Source organism: Lithobates pipiens, unplaced genomic scaffold (genome assembly GCF_037356315.1).
Source record: "Lithobates pipiens isolate NorthernLeopardFrog02 unplaced genomic scaffold, aLitPip1_a1.2 Scaffold_18, whole genome shotgun sequence".
NCBI classification, from domain to species: Eukaryota; Metazoa; Chordata; class Amphibia; order Anura; family Ranidae; genus Lithobates; species Lithobates pipiens.
This window is the reverse complement of record NW_027507758.1, coordinates 441,760,914-441,778,780: the sequence shown is the minus strand read 5'-3', so window position 1 is coordinate 441,778,780 and position 17,867 is coordinate 441,760,914. Positions and strand designations below refer to the sequence as shown.

Below are 17,867 nucleotides of genomic sequence, written 5' to 3'. Positions count from 1 at the left end.
CTATGACCCATAAAGTTCTCACGGCTTTTACAGAAAGCAGAGGCTAGCAGCAGTTGAGAACACTGAGCAGACCTAACTAGTCAAAGGCAGCTGCACTGAATACAGTGAGCAACTAAATTTACCTAACATAGCAATTGCATCCACACCAAAAACACAGCTCCACAAAACAGAGTGGGGTTAATTTAGTAAAACTGGAGAGTGAAAAATCTGTTGCAGCTGTGCATGGTAGCCAATCAGCTTCTAACTTCAGCTTGTTCAATTAAGGTTTAACAAATAGGCTGGAAGCTGATTGGTTTCTATGCAGAGCTGCACCATATTTTGCACTTTTCGGTTTTAATAAATGAACCCCAGTGAGCCAACACATATAATAGGTAAATACAGGAATATATACTGACCAATAAACTCTAAGGCCGCGTACACATGGGCAGACTGTCTGCCCAACTTAGTCCGCCGAAACACATTTGAGCGGACAGTCCGCTCGTGTGTGGGCTTCAGCTGACTTTTTCAGCGGACAGTCTGACGAACAAAGTCTTACGGAATTTCCGTAAGATTGTCCGTCCAAACTTGGTTTGGGCGGACAGTCCACCCGTGTGTTGCCAGTCCACTGTACTTTCGAAATGAGCGGACTTTTCCCGCCCGGAGAAAAGTCCGTTCATTTAGAGCGGGTATCCAGGTAGGTGGAGCACGCGACGGAGACATTGCGGGCCCCGCCACCTGGTATGGACTTAAAGGGGAACCCCAACACCGAAAAAAATCGGCGTGGGGTGCCCCCCAAGTCCACAACAGACCCTTGTCCGAGCACGCTACCCGGTCGGCCAGGAAAGGGGGCGAGCGAGCGCCCCCCCTCCTGAGCCATACCAGGCCGCGTGCCCTCAACATGGGGGGTGCCTTGGGGAAGGGGGGGCCGCGCGGCCCCCCCACCCCAAAGCACCTTGTCCCCATGTTGATGAGGACAAGGGCCTCTTCCCGACAACCCTGGCCACTGGTTGTCGGGGTCTGCGGGCGGGGGGCTTATCGGAATCCGGGAGCCCCCTTTAAAAAGGGGGCCCCCGGATACCGGCCCCCCACCCTATGTGAATGAGTATGGGGTACAATGTACCCCTACCCATTCACCTGTAAAATAAAAGTACCAAAAAAAAACACAACACACGAGATAAAATATTTTATTGCACAGCTCCGGGGGTCTTCCGTCTTCGGGGGTCTTCGCGCCGGACTCCTCCGCTATCTTCTTGTAGCTCTTTTGCTAGCGGAGGAGTCCGGCTTTCTTCCTCGCCGCCGGCCTCTTCTCCCGACTTCGGGGGTCTTGTCCCCCTCTTCGGTTCTTCTGCCGGGCCACCGCGCCTTCTTATAGCTCTTTTACAGGCGGTGGCCCGGTCTTCTGTCGCCGCTGTCGCCGTCGCCGCCGCCTTCCGTTCTTCTTCTTCTTCTTCTCCAGGAGATGTTGCCTCGACGATATCTCCGGCCGGAATGCCAGAGCCGCGCTGCGCGGCCACTTATATAGTGACAATGGGGCGGTGTCACATGGTATATGTCACATGGGTTGGTCACATGGGTTGATGTCACATGGGGACCATGACATCGTAAGGGGGCGGGGTCACCATGTGACACCAACCCATGTGACATATACCATGTGACACCGCTCCATTGTCACTATATAAGTGGCCGCGCAGCGCGGCTCTGGCATTCCGGCCGGAGAGATCGTCGAGGCAACATCTCCTGGAGAAGAAGAAGAAGAAGAAGAACGGAAGGCGGCGGCGACGGCGACAGCGGCGACAGAAGACCGGGCCACCGCCTGTAAAAGAGCTATAAGAAGGCGCGGTGGCCCGGCAGAAGAAACGAAGAGGGGGACAAGACCCCTGAAGTCGGGAGAAGAGGCCGGCGGCGGGGAGGAAGAAAGCCGGACTCCTCCGCTAGCAAAAGAGCTACAAGAAGATAGCGGAGGAGTCCGGCGAGAAGACCCCCGAAGACGGAAGACCCCCGGAGCTGTGCAATAAATTATTTTATCTCGTGTGTTGTGTTTTTTTTGGTACTTTTATTTTACAGGTGAATGGGTAGGGGTACATTGTACCCCATACTCATTCACATAGGGTGGGGGGCCGGTATCCGGGGGCCCCTTTATTAAAGGGGGCTCCCGGATTCCGATAAGCCCCCCGCCCGCAGACCCCGACAACCAACGGCCAGGGTTGTCGGGAAGAGGCCCTTGTCCTCATCAACATGGGGACAAGGTGCTTTGGGGTGGGGGGGCCGCGCGACCCCCCCCCTTCCCCAAGGCACCCCCCATGTTGAGGGCACGCAGCCTGGTACGGCTCAGGAGGGGGGGGGGGGGGCGCTCGCTTGCCCCCTTTCCTGGCCGGCCGGGTAGCGTGCTCGGACAAGGGTCTGTTGTGGACTTGGGGGGCACCCCCACGCCGATTTTTTTCGGCGTTGGGGTTCCCCTTTAAGTCCATACCAGGCGGCGGGGCCAGCAACGTCTCCTTTGCGGGCCCCGCCTACCTGGAGACGCGCTCGAAATGAGCGGACTTTCCTCCGCGTGTGTGGACGAGTCCGTTCATTTCAAAAGTAGGGCGGATAGTATGGCGGACTTAGTACGCCGCATTAGTCCGCTCAAAAAGTGCCGTGTGTGGGCAAGTCCGTTCATTCAAAAGTTTGGACGGACTGTCTGTCGGATTGTCTGACGAACTTAGTTGGGCAGACAATCTGCCCGTGTGTACGCGGCCTTAGCCTTGTCTGAAAAGTTGCATTTTCAACCTTAGACTGCAACAGATGAATCAGAATTTTCACTCCCTCCATTAAAAGTTGTCAATCAAAATCAAGTGGCACAGTATTTATACTCTAACAGAAAGAAAACTAGATGTTATGATAAGGTGGGCCAAAAGGAACAAAGCTTGCCACTGATCCAATGTGAAACTTAGTAAAGTCTTCCTAAAAATAAAAGTTATCTACATAGCTCACAGTCAATAATATAACTAATAAGGGGTTTATTACTCATTTTTGTGCCATCTGCATATCCAGAACTGCTTCTTCAGTGCGAGGCCTTATAGAACTATTTGGCCCTCCTTACCTAAACCTTTCTAGTTATATTTCCTTGTTACTTCACATGTTCTACTTCATATAAGCCATTGCTTCCACACCCTGTACTAATGATAGTCAACAAGCATGAAACAATTATATAAAATGCAATGGCTCTATATTATTAGGCTGTTTCTGTTTTAGAAAGCAATCATATTTGTTTATTAGATACATTTACATAGTATATGAGATAAAGTCTTTAAACGTTAATGAAGATCAGATTTTAAACAAGTTTACATTCTAAACTTACCCTAAATTTATGCGTTCCACATCAACTTGAATTTGTTTAGGGATGGCATTGAGGTACCTAAAAGTGCAATGGACTTCTGTCTTAACATAACAAGCACACGTTTTGGGGCATGCCCTCACTCTGCCAGAAAGAGCCAGGATCCAGAAGATGAAAAGGTAGCCAGGGAGACATGAATGACGTCTGCCTATCGTCTGCTTCATTATTGGTTATTTTACAGCAACATTACCCTAAGAAAGCAAAACAAAAAAAAAAATCATAAGGAATTTTACATTAGCATCTGTTTTCCATGAGGTAAAGCCGCAAATGGAATGGCCAAATACCAAAAGACATCCACAGAACATAAAGGAAGCATCAAAAATGGCATTTAAGCCTTCACCTCAAATCTGTGGCTCAAGTGACTGACACTTTGTAAACAGGTTAATGGAATTTCTGGTAAGGCGGTTCAGGTTACCATAAAGTTTTGCCAAGAAATCAGAATGTGGTTTTTGTACATAACTTAAATGTGTCAGTTGAATCGCCAGATGTCTGGGTTAACCCATCCCTAAGTGTGAGATTTAAAACTTGGCAGACATGAGGTCTGCTTTTTTAAGGAAAATGCAAATAGTAATGTTGTGTTGCTTGAAACAGCATTTCAGCTTACAAAAGTTTCCAGTAGTCAGAACATAAAAAAAGATGATTTCTGAATTGTTAGTTTATGTCAGTGCACTTTGCATACTCCCTTGAATTTACTAAATAAAGGCACTTGGTTTTGCTTGTGTACTTAAAATGATTGTAAAGGCATTTTATGCATTAAGATAAAAAGCCTTCTGTGTGCAGCAGCCTCCCTCAGCCCCCTTAATACTTACCTGAGCCCATCTAGATCTAGCAATGTTGCAGGAGTGTCTTGGCTGCCTGTGACTCCCCTCCTCATTGGCTGAGACAGCAGCGTGGTGCCATTGACTTCTGCTGCTGCCAATCAAAGTCAGTCAATGAGGAGCGAAAGGATATGGGGGCAGGGCCAGGCCCCAGCTCCGTGTCTGAATGGATACACAGGGCAGTGGCTCAGCTTGGGTGCCCCCATAGCAAGCTGCTTGCTGTGGGGGCACTCAACAGTAGGGAGGTGCCAAGACCGCTGGTGGGAGACCTGAAAAGAGAAGAACCTGGGCTGCTCTGTGCAAAACCACTGCACAGAACAGGTAAGTATAACATGTTTGTTATTTTTAACTAAAAAAAAACAAGACTTTAGCATCACTTTAAAGAGGAAATCCGGGATTTCCTAAGCACTCTGTGTAACTCTACTGTCTCTTTACCTAAAGCAAATTGCAATTTAAAAAAGACAACCACCCTCTGTATGTGAAAACACTTAAAGTGATACAGTGCCTAGGCTATGCACACTCAAGCATTTATATATGTTAACAAGCAGTGAAAGTACTGTAAAACAAGCCCTCATTCACCTCTGCATATATAGGTGTGGTGGAAAAAATACGGTAATCTTCAAAAAATTTCTATTACTGTGGAATCTGTGCAGCCTGCCAGTACTAATATATGAACACCAGATGTTTCTACTTTCTAAGCTGTGTGACCGGTCCTCCATAAAGGAAAAATTTCATTGCAAAAAAATATGATTTTTACATGTAGGAGAAGAGTGCCAGAATGCACCCGGTATGGAAGTGGTTGAATTAGAACTTGAAGTAAAACTACTGGCAAAACTTTTTTTTCATGTTGGAAAGAGTAAGGATGTCAGTTAGGATTCTTTTTATTTAGGCGATCCGACCAGGTCCGCCTGTCAGTTTTTCAGGAGGACCTGATCAGACCTTCCAGTCTCTTCTCTGGACCCCCCATCCCACCCAATCATGTCCTCCAAAAACAGATGGATAGTGGACCTATTCCCCATCCTTCAATCGGATTGATAGCATCAAATGGAAAGGAACAGACTTTCCATTTCCATCTGACAGACCCATAGACAAACAGCGGGGCTGTGTCCGTGCCTGCTCTGCATAGCGGAGCGCACACAGACCTGTCATCCGCTGCTCAGTGGAGATCAGCAGAAAGACCCCCCACTGAGCAGGTGTATACCGCGTCGCGCAGGCGCCCGTGTCAAAGGGGCCTAAGGAAGCCAGAGTTTTTGGAATCTTTGCTTTATTGGGTAGATTTCCATGTGGGAGGAAATCCCTCGTAAGTGAAGGAATATTTGGTTGTCACCAGAACTAATGTTCCCATTGTAAGAATTTCCCTTCATTCCTTTTCTGGTGACAACCCAAAGCTTGGGATTTTCTTTTACTTTTATTACCAGTGATAGCAGTAAACAGGACAAATAGAGAGGGTGAGGCAAAGATGGCAATAAAAACCTGGCAGTTCTATGGAGTTCTAATCCCTCTCCATCAAATCATCTTTCCCCCTCCCAAATCCCCTCTGTTCAAAAAGAAAAATGGCCTTAATGCTACTTTCATACCAGCGTTCTGGCAAAGGGGCAGAACACATTCCTGCCAGCATGTCCTGAAACATAAGGAAAAATGTGGCAAAATACGCAACATGCTTGCAGGGTAAATAATTTTTTAATAGCACCCCAAACATGGGAAGTAGTCCCACATTTTGTCATGCAAAAAATGCAGCAAAACAAGCAACACAAAATGCACTTGACTATGTGCCAAAAAGAGGTACATGAGCTACTATGGCAGGCTTGTTGCATGTAAGGCAGCCCCTTAAAGTGAATGGGCTGCCCCATGCTGTCGCACAACAAACGTGCCAAGGACCGCAGGAAATAAATGTGAGTCGCATTGCGAAGGTTTGAATGCAGCCTAATGCCGCGTACACATGATCGAAGTGTCCGGTGGACTTAGTCCGCCGAACCCGCATTACGCCGGACAATTCGATCGTGTGTGGGCTCCAGCAGACTTTTTCATCGTAAAGTCCGGCGGACTTAGAAAGTAGTTTTGACTCAAAATTTGTCCGCCGGACTTGGCTTTTAGCAGACAATCCATTCATCAGTGTGCTAGTCCGGCGGACTAAGAATGATGCATGATCAGAACCAAGTACGAGAAGGAAGCTATTGGCTACTGGCTATTGAACTTATTTTTTCTAGTCCCGTCGTACGTGCTGAACGTCATCGCGTTAGAAATCGGATTGTTTGCCGGACTAAGTCTGCCAGACAATTTGATCGTGTGAACGCGGCATTAGTGATACTTTAACTCTGACAAAGGAATACTTAAATGTTTTTAAATATCACATTCATTCATTGCCCTACCCCCTCTAGTTTTGCAGGGGTTTTTTCATTTGTAAAAAAAATTTTTTTTTTTTCCTTTAATTCGTTTATGTTTTGTCTCCAGCTCTGTGCACATGCTGTAGAATCTTGGTATGAATTTCCTGTGGATGTGTCCAGCAGCTACTCAATGCCAGTTTAACTGCAGTGACCAGTGCAGACGTTTTCAGTTCCCTCTGCATTGCCATGGCTGCCTATATAGTCCAACTTGGGAGCATGCAGGAAAGGATGATGCAGCTGAACTGAGCAGACATTATCATCTTAGAAAAGGAAATGACTGTTGAAAGATCTTGCCTTTATGGCTTAAAAAAAATATTTTTTTTTTTTAGCATGTGCAACACTACATTTAGGCATTTATGATTTGATACACTTTAAGATACATCTAAAGGCATACTTTTTAAAATTGGTTTACATTTTTTTCATTTCCGTAACTCAGAAGTGAAAGGAAATCTCCCAGATGGGTGTCTCTAGTGGAGGATTTTCCTTCTAATACTGTTCTGGATTTTGGCTTTAGATATAACTTAACAAAGAGGCAACAACCATTTCTGAACATCAGAAGTATTTTTTGGCAGGGGTTTACATCTTTTGTGGTGTACTATTTCATTGTGCATTGTCAGCAAGAATTAGAAGGTTTTTCATCATCCACCACAGTCTAGATTCACATGACCATAGCTCCCAACTGTCCCTGATTTCAAGAGACTGTCCCTGAATTGGAACAAAGTCCCTGTGCCCCTCTTTCATCCTCAGTTGTCTGTCATTTTGGTCTGATCTATATAGTTGTATAAAAAATGCACTCTTTATCTTCGAAAAAGTGTTTCCCAGTACTAAACCTTTCATCCAATTTCTAAATTATTGCATTTTCAAATTTCAAAAGCCAATATAAAGGCATAAAAGCGGCAAAAAAAAGCACTTATGGGTTTAACTCATCTTTTTTTTGTTTAACTCTCCTTTAGGGGGTCTGGTAGAGGTGTGTCCTATGGCAACATACTTCTGCTAATAGGAGTCCCTTGTTCCCATCTCAAAAAGTTGGGAGGTATGTATGACCCTTTAAGGTCCCATATTTTTCCCCAATATTTTTCTGGAAATCATATAAACGACGGGAGACACATTGCAGAGCAGAAAACAACTGAAAACCATTGCTGCACACACCTACCGTTTGAAATAAAGGCGAGTTAGAGAAATGAAGGTTAAGTGCATCTGTAATATACTGTATATGCCTAAGGTAAAGTAACATGATGTTGGTGGGGCTGCTAAAAAAAACACTATGCATGCTTCAAGATTTGACGGTAGATATTTTCTGCAAGCTTGCAAAGAAATATAATATCCAGTAAGGCCTCGTGCACATGAACGCTGCTCCTGTGTGCTAAGATGTTTAAACCCTGATGCTTTCTGGAGCTGCTTCTCCCCAAATGTTCAATTTCGCATTTGCCTGTGCACAACTGCGTAAAGTCATTCACATGTATTGATTGCTGTATGTAGCAAGTGTGTATCCCAGATTGCCAGTAAGGACTGGGGATTTTAGCTGGTAAACAAGTAACAGTCTTGAGCAGGCCACCAGTCCTCAGGCAGGTCCTTCAATTTAATAAAAGTATGGCCAAGCTGCATCTTACTAACAGGTTCTTTTAAAGGGGAAATGGACACACAGATAGCTTCTCCCTGCCTAACAGAAGCAAACAATACAAATTACTTCCACGGTATATCATACAAACACTCTCTCACTGCGATACACCCTGATTCCTTTCCCACATACTGTACCTCTATGCCTCAAATACAGCCTGAGGCACCTCTGATGAGCTTTCCACTACCATTCAAACAGTGAGATTCCTGCTACATACTGTGCATGAAGCCCTACAAGATCCAAAACTATAATCTTAGAAAGTTTTTACATTAAGAACAGTAGTTTCTTTGATGCCATCTTCTGCTGCCCTTCTGCCTCCTGCCTTTCATTCTTCCCTAAACCGTCCTCTGTGGTTCAGTGTTAATAAACATCACATTAGCACAGTTTAAACTGTACATTTCTCAAAACAAATTCTGACATGATATGGTGATATAATAAATTAAAGAGAACATATCCATTCATATGGTAGCTGCCTTGCAGAGCTTAGTGCACTTTCTATTCAATACTGGCTCGCTTTGCACTTTTTAAAGGATGAGGCTGACTAGATCAACTTTTAGATTTCTCGTGTTTGATGAACTTCAGAGAGTCAAGGATGCTAAGCTAGTCGTCTGGCATACAGGATGCCCCTCGCTTAGTAGCGTTTAAGAGAAAAAGTCATGTCCACCCCTGAGGTTAGTGCAACACTGTTTCCAGTGTACATGAGGAACCTTACCTGTCACCACCACTGATTGACCCCAGTAAATAACCATCACCACCACTTCTACTTTCATCCAGCATTGCCACTAAACCAGCTCTAGGCCCACTGCTTGCAGCCTTTAAGTGATTCCACTCATTTCCCATGCTGTTCACTTACACTCAACATTAAGCTCCATAATACAATCCATGCAAATGGTACACTTAAATTCTAAATGGTAGTATTCAATTCCCAAGAAGGATAATTGTTCAGAGCAACAGATGTAAATAGGACTCACTCCTCTCCCACGATAAATACACCAATGCTTTACTTCCAGGCCAATGAGCTGGCCAATCCCAATATCAAACCATTAAATTCCTGTTACATGCTGTAGGTGCTATTTCACTTTGAAAATCCCAGATAATGTAAGTGAAAACACAAAATGGCTAGAAAAACAGGGACATTGATATGAGTTCACGGTGGTCATTGTAAGTTCTATCTACAGTGTAAATGATTGCAGGCAAAAAAATAATTGAGCTACAGATATTTCTAATTGTATCTAATTAGCTGTATGGTTTTGTGAACCATTTTCCTTTTTTTTCGCCATAAAAGCCTTTTCTTTACCTTATATCTTAGTGCTTGTTTTCTGTCCTTATCCTGAAATCTGAACGACTCCAGAGCAATCAACTCCCGGATAGTTGTGTCTTACAAAACACATTTCATCCATTAACAACATTCTTAAATTGTCTGTGAATAGGCCTGAGCCAGAGAACACGTCAGCTCCTTGGTTGCCAAACAGCTATTCCAAAAAAAAGAATGGTTTACACAAGATGGATAGCGCCAGCAAAGTGAAATTCCAGGAAGAAAATTTGCTGATATGATTGAATTGCTTGTCCCTTTCCTCCTCTGCAGAACGTGGGTTACACTAGGTGTTTTCTGTGTTGTAAACGAAACATGAAGCCTCTGTATGTACCGAGGTCTTCCTGCTGGGGGTGTATGGAATGGAATAATGGCACACAGCCACATTTAGGCTTACCATACATTTTATGAAGAACAGTGTAAAGGATTTACAGTATGTAATATGCATTTCCCAGTTGTATATCTACTGTTAATGGTTCTAGGAGAAGATTACAACTCTAGTATGCTAAATTCCATCTATACCATACGCACTACGCATATTAATCCTTCTGTTAACAAATTCCTGTAAATCTCCATTCATTATTGTGTTAATATTTGGGTACAATCATTTCTTTGCTGTGAATGCCAGTGTAAGATATTTTTCATACTGCAAGCCTCAAAGCCACCATAATACACCCAACATTCAGGGAGATTTTTGAGTACCCTATTAATGTCATAAAAGTGCCTTACTAGACAGCACCTCTTGCCATTCAGTCATGAGCTAAACACCCTGCATGGTGCTGTTTTTATGAAGTTTTGTATATTCTTCCCTATTTTGCATGAGTTTTCAACAAAAAATGTATATCATGCCTACTTTTGTTTAAAGTGATTATAAAGGGATTTTTTTAAATAACAAACATGTTACACTTACCTCCACTGTGCAATGGTTTTGCACAGAGCAGCCCTGATCCTCCTCATCTGGTGTCTCCTGTTGGTGCTCCATAAGAAGTTGCTTCTTATGGAGCACTTGTGTGGACTCTATCCCGAGCCACGCTACCTGCAATACAGACAGCACAGCTTAACCCCATCTCTCGCTCCCTTGTCACAGGATTTGATTAACAACAGTGGGAGCCAGTGACTCCTACTGCTGCCTCTCTGTCCTGTGAACAGAGAAAAAGCGGAAAGAGCTAATGCTCTCGGGCACAGCACTGGACCGAGACCGAGCTCAGGCAAGTATTTAGGGGGAGCAGAACACAGAAGCTTTGTTTCACCTTAACACATAGAATGCATTAAGGTAAAAAAAAGTACCGTCACAATCACTTTAAGAAAAACTGAAACTGTGGAAGCTGTGCCCAAAAACCTGGAGACAAAAGGTAAAAGACTAGTCAACTGTGTAGCCACCTCACAAGACATTGCTATGCTTCCTATTGTATCCTTGTATTTGGAGAACTGTTTAATTTGCAAAACTGATTTTTTTCACTTGCTATTTGGAAGCAGATCTTTACTATTTCCTGCAGACTGTTTTCATACATTAGAGCAGTGGTCATCAACCCTGTGCTCAGGACCCACTAACAGGCCAGGTTTGCAAGATAACTGAACTACATCACAGGTGATATCATTTGCTGCTCAGTGATTGCAGTATTCTAGTCTGCATCTGGCCTGTTAGTGGGCCCTGAGGACAGGGTTGATGACCACTGCATTAGAGGACACTGTCCTTGAAAGCTTGACAGTAATGTAGCTCAATAGACTTTGGACTACCCCTAAATGGCCACAATAATTTACCTCTATGGGACAGCTACACTTAGCCCCTGTACACACAGTCGGAGATTTCCACAACCAAATCCGTCGGATTTTGCCCGTCGGATTTTGTCCGTTGGATCTTGTCCGAAACTGTTGCATACACACGGTCGGACAAAGTTGGCGAAAAATCCGATCTTTCAGAACGTGATGACGTAATTTCGTTACGATGGGACTACATTCAGGCTAGTAGCCAATAGCTTTGATGTAGGAATTTGATCTGAGCATGCGTGGCACTTGGTCCGATCAAAATTCTCTACACATGATCGGAGTATGTCCGATCAGCCCAGTTGGTCGGGAAATATTTCCAACATGTTGGAAAATTGGGTCCGACGGATATTCCGACGGAATCAGTCCGATGCATACCACACACAGTCGGATTATCCGACGACACGGTCCAATAGGACACATTCCGACGGATTCTCCGACCGTGTGTACAAGGGCTAAGAGGGACATAGGTGTCAGACTGAAGTGTGGATGTGACATCAAAGGGAGGGATAGTCTGCAGAAGAGTCAAGGAGATCAAAGGGAGATCAAGAAGGAGAGGAGCCATCTCATAGAGCAATAAGGCAGTATTTTGTCCCTGTGTCCAGGGCTGCTGGACACAGCAGTACAGCCAACCCTCCTGTACCGGACCCAGGCCCCATCAGTTGAAAGGGGAGCCCAGGCACCTGCCATGCAAGAGGGCTGGCTGTATTGCCTTATTGCTGACACTGATGCTCTTGTGGCTCCCTGCACCCTCCTCTTATACCTCATTCAGGCTGCACTGCAAGGAGATCAGCTCTATTATCTGCATCCCCATCCCCTGCTGTCTGGGACCCCCTTCTGTCTGGGACCCCCCAAATTCCCTCCATTTTACCTGCTGTCTAACCATCTTGTGTGCCTTTTCTCTTGCAGAACTCCTGACTTTCTTCCTTTCCATTCCCTTCCGCTGTCAGCTGCTGAGGGCACACTAGGGGTCATTTCAGGATGGAGAGTGGGGGCATATTGCCTTCTCACCATCTTCTTTAACTCCACACTAGTGCACCGCAATGGCATGCTTTGCACACATTTGCAGGAAGCTTGCAGAGCAGTGCTATTCACTTGAATGAGTCTTGTTCGAGGGGGTATCATTTTTGCTATGGCTGCTAAGCCTAGCATCGCATTGTGTTAGTGGCCATTGCCTTTGTTGCTTAAAGGGGTAGCAGTTGGTAGACTGTAAAAGCACGATTTAGCTTTAGGATTTTTCCACCCCCAGGTAATTTGGCTGTGTGAATGAGTGGATTGTTCATGCAGCTTGAGCTCGAGTTGATTCTAAGGGGAAGCAGCGGGGATGTACAAACACAGCCGCAGGTCCTAATTTGACAGGTGTGGATGAGTGGCTCCGAATGCACACTGACTGCGTTTGGGGCTGTGCACCCACATGCCTGTAAAATTAGGACATGTGGCTGTGTTCAAAGAGCTGCTGCACTCCCATAGCATAACATAGACTGTCTGTGCAAAGCTCCAGCCACATAAACAAATCACTGATTCACACTGTACAAGCCACAGCACCTATGTAAATGAGCCCCAAAGCCTCATTCACACACATAGTTTTATTTATAAATTCAATACTGTTTTATCTTTTAGACTTAGCAGGAATTGTATTGTGTTTGTGTTCACTAGTAATGATTTTAGTGTATGTTTAGCAAAAATATAATTTGATATTTTCCGGAGGGGACCTTGTCGGGTAGGCTATACGCGGCCCCATAATTTCTAACAGCAACTCTACCTGTGCTCAGGGAGGAGACTGTTGTCTGTGTCCTTGAAAAGACTCTTGAAGAACATGAAAAGAGACTCGCTAGAATGCTAGACAGACTTGAGAAAGAAAAATTGAAACTGTCAATTGGTAAGTGCAAATTCTTGAAGCCAGCCATGATATATGTGGGACACATGTGGTGTCAGTCAAAGGAATAGCCACTGGACCAGAGCAATGTTGAAGCTGTTACCTCTTGACCCAGACCAAGGACCATCACTTAGCTACACTCTTTTGTTGGCTTCTGCGGTTACTACAGACTGTTTGTCAAAGACTTATGAAAATTGCAACACTCCTCAACTAGTTCCTACAAAATGATTGACAGTGAGGGGGCAGATGAACATAATAATTTTAAAGAAGCCAAGGAAACAAAGGGGTTTCAAGGAGAGCATCAAAAACTGTTGGACTCCTGGGATGCTGGTATATATTTGGCATATACCGATCCGGCAAAGTCATTCACTCTTTATGTTGATGCTAGAAGAGAAGGTTGAGGGGGATTCTCTATCAGGAACATGACAAAAAGTTGAGACCAGATTAGTCAAAGCTTACCTCTAACAGAAAATAAAATGATGCAATATGCAAATTTGTTGCTTTGAAATGGATTGTGGTAGATAATTGCATTACTATTTCTTTGGAACTGACTATTGAGTCCAGAATTATAATAACACCCTGACATACACCCAGATCACTGCCAAGATGGATGCTACAGGGCACAGATGGATAGCTAATTAATAAGATCTCATGAATGATGATGATGATGTTCTTTGTACTCATGCTCATCCCTTGACAAGACTCTTAGCCAAAAAAGCGGGGTAGGCTACAGACGAAAGCTGCTGACATCTCAAATGTACCAGAGTAAGGAAAGGAATGGTCGACACCCAGGATGAGATCCAAAATTGTATTTCCTTATTAAATACATGTACAAAGCTGTAAAACAGCCTACACGTTTCAGACGTTAGTCCTTAGTCAAGACGTCCAGAATGCATAGGCTGTTTTACAGCTTTGTACATGTATTTAATAAAGAAATACCATTTTGGATGTCATCCTGAGTACTGACCATCCCTTTCCTTACAGAAGTGGTAATTACAACTTCTCAGAAGCACTGAGATAGTCCAGGTATTGCATGAGAATGATCATTTGCACTATGACAGAACTATACATTAAAGGCTGATTCTACTGGCATAAAACAAGATGTGGAAGACTATTGCCGTTCATACATTTGCTGCACTTAGGACAAATGGAGAGTGTTGAATCTATAGAAAATTTCTACATATACTTTTCATGTAATAAGCCAGACCATAGGAAGAATCAGCAATGCAGTGGTGGTGACAGACCACTAATGTAGATATTCTCAATTATTTCTTTCCTGTGATCAGAGGGTCCTCACACTAGCTAGGATACTCATCAAGAAGTTCTTTGTGCACTATAGCCCAACAAACAGAATTCAGAGACACAATCTGCAATTCATGGCACCAGATCCAAAATGTATTAGAAAAAAAGGAAAAGATGAAAGGTGGACTTTTTTTTTAGCTGCCATTGTAATCTCAATAGGGAAAAAAAAGGTACTAAAGGGTATAGATAAAATGTAAAAATTTATGAAATATCAACATAAAAACATGTCACAAGAATAGGTGCATAGGTATGCTGTAGTATGTACATTCTCCCATATATGACAAATATGGCTGGACAAGGAAACCTGTATGAGTGGCCTCTGGAGTAATAAATATGCTTTAGCCCAAAACATGTAACCAGAGTGCGTGGGTCTTAAGGTTTTAAAGACTCACTTTCAGGTTCTAGAATAGACATTGACTCAGAATCTACACTATTTTGCCTCTTAAGCCATATAGCTTCAGCATCAGAAGTTTCACAAACACAGTCTCTTTTCTCACTCTCAAAAACATTTTCTTTAGAAGTAGGGTCTGCTTAAGGAATAGAGAAGTCTCTCAAGCTGACAGTTGACTGTCCAACTTGACAGAGAACAAACTCAGGTGCATTCACAATTCACAAGTTACTCTTGAGTCTCCACTATACCAACCAAAGAAAATTCCATCCAAATCCTGTTCATCATCACCTTCATCTTCTACTTTGAAGAATTTTGGAGGTGATTGAGTATGTGGAGGAGATCTGTGCCTTACTCTTTTGGACCTTCAAGAGTTTGGCTTACAGTAAGCAATTCTGGTTCCAGGATTTTTCTTTCTGACTGATTCTGCCAAGGCATCATGTTATTTTTTATTAATATAATTATTATTTATGTTATTATTATATGTCAAGTTAGGTGGATCCGTGTTTCCTTTTTGGACATACTTGGAAGACCGAATCATAGGTCAACTATAAACAGATTATAGATGAGAACCCCACTAGCTTGTTCTTTCAATGCAGAACCAGGTCCCAGGGAAGAACCTGTCCCCAGGTTGCAAATCATGAATCTTCACCTCCTGGTCATAAATTGTCCTATTCCATTGGTATCAGTAGTGGCCTTAGCCCTCTCATAAACCTGTTGATATCTCTCCAATCCTTCCGCATAGCTTGTATTAGATTGGACAGGGATATCTTCATCATTAACTACAAAAAGTCATATCAAATGGAAGATAAGCTTCTCCTTAATATTAGAAAATAGGGTGAAAATCCCATAGCATTATTCGTTGTGCTTTTGTAAGCATGCACAACAGTAGCACTGACAGTGTATCTAGCATTAGAAAAAAAAGGAAAAGTTTTAAGGCAGTTGTTTAGGGCTGCCACTGTAATCCCAATAGGGGAATAAAAAAATACTCAAAGGTATAGATGAAATGTCAAAATGTATTAAATATCATCATAAAAACATGTCGCAAGGATAGGTGCATAGGTATGCCATAGTATGTACATTCTCCCATATATGATAAAAAAAATATGGCTGACAAGGAAACCTGTATGGGTGGAAAATGGTTTTGAAAGTGAGAAAATAGACTGTGTTCGTGAAATTTCTGATGCTGAATCTATACGACTTAAAAGGCAAAATAGTGTAGATTCTGAGTCGATTCCTGTTCTAGAAACTAAAAGTGAGTCTTTAAAACCTTCAGGCCCATGCTCTCTGGTTGCATGTTTTGGGCTAAAGCCTTCCAGAGTAATTAAGACCCACAGAGACCCCCTCAGTGACATTTTTGATGCATTATGGAGCACACTTGTGACTCATCAGTCAGTCAATGCCCATGTTCACAATTATTCTACCACCTGTTTAATTGGTGACACAATATCCTAGACTCAGTCAAATGGTAATGGATGTACCTTTTGACTGCCAAACATTTTTTCCATACATTTTTTGCTAGAGTTAACTAATATTTCAAGTAATCAGGTTGTAAGCCTACAGTATGCTTTTACTAGCCACTGCTCACAAGCCATGGTTATGTTGCCTATTGTGTACTTGTATTGCAGAACTATTCTGACTCTGATTGTTGTGAAGTGATTTATCCCTTGTGAGATCTCTATGCCTGGCCTGTATAAGATATAATCACTGAGGACAATCCTCATCAGATAGCTTGAACTCACCAAATATCCACAAGATGCTTTTATTCTGAACATCAGGTTACAGAAGATGACAGGATAAAAAGAGATGAATAGGTTGTAGTATTTATGCGGTCAAAAGATGATATTGTCTGTAGCTTTCAATGCAGAATGCATGTGCCCTGCTACATGTGGCTTGTTAGCTGCATTGATGACACAGGAAGTACAATCTCATGAAGAAAGGGTGAAGCATTACATACAAAGGAAGTGCGTCATAATATAAGGGAAAATGAACATAAGAAAACAAGTGCATTACCACAAAAGGTCACTACATATGAACTAAATATAAAAGTCCATAGAAAATGGTTAAGGAACAATCTATATAAATTCTATGCTCCATTGGGGCAGCACACTCCCCATCTGGCATGGTAAATTCCACTATATACATCAGAACAGTAGTTATGCAACTGCAAATAACAAACAATGTAATTTTCTAGATGTCTTAAAGACCTGAAAGACAAAAAGAACATGCATTAAATGCAATAACAATAACTCTTAATTCAAGGCTTCCAGTAATGTCAACTAAAGTTCAAGACACTTTCTTCTTGAAGTCACAAGTAGGATCCAGCAGCGTAGGCAAATAAGTTCATTCTTCAAAGGGTAAGAGCAGAATAAGTTCCGTGATAGGTCTGATGAAAGTCTTTACAGTCCCTTGTCTTGAAACCTTCACCTCCACTTTGCGTACCTTACCATCATCACTAGGAACACTCTTTACAATAAGTCCCATGGGCCATTTGATTCATTCAGCTTGCTGGTCCTTAAGCACAACAAGATCTCCAACTTTTTTTTTAGGGTTCAGTCGTTGCCATTTCCTGCATCCTTGCAGAGTAGAAAGATACTCCATCTTCCAACAATTCCAGAAACAGTTGGCAAGGTGTTGTACTCGTTTCCACTGGTTATAGCACAGATTTCCTGCTTTAAAGTTTCCAGGTGGAACAGACCCAAGCTTCTGGGTAAGAAGAGTAGCTGAGGTAAGGCTAGTTAGGCTCTCTGGATCCTTGTCAGGTTCTAGAAAACTGAAAACCTCAGCTGTGGTTTCTTCTGGATGATACAGCAGGAATTCAGGACCTGTTAACCAAGAAGAATTTGCAAAGACACTTGCAGACACTGGCTTGGTGGCATGATCTCCAGGGTTAATTTCAGATGGAACATAATGCCATTGTTCAGGTTTAGATGATTTCCTGATTCTCTCTACATGGTTGCTGACATAGACATAGAAATGGTTAGTCTGGTTGTAGATGTAGCCCAGAACAACTTTGCTGTTTGCGTAGAATCTGACGTTATCTCTCTGAA

General features: G+C 43.2%; 1 protein-coding gene across 1 annotated transcript in view; it reads right to left on the bottom strand.

Annotated features, from left to right (window-relative positions):
* The window catches only part of IGSF10 (immunoglobulin superfamily member 10), a 78,244-nt gene that overhangs the window by 49,751 nt on the left and 10,626 nt on the right, over positions 1-17,867 (bottom strand). The window contains exon 2 of the mRNA XM_077488154.1: positions 3,320-3,546. Within this exon, the coding sequence (XP_077344280.1) occupies positions 3,320-3,519 (200 nt within the window). The 5' untranslated portion in view covers positions 3,520-3,546. The remainder of the gene's footprint in view (positions 1-3,319; positions 3,547-17,867) is intronic.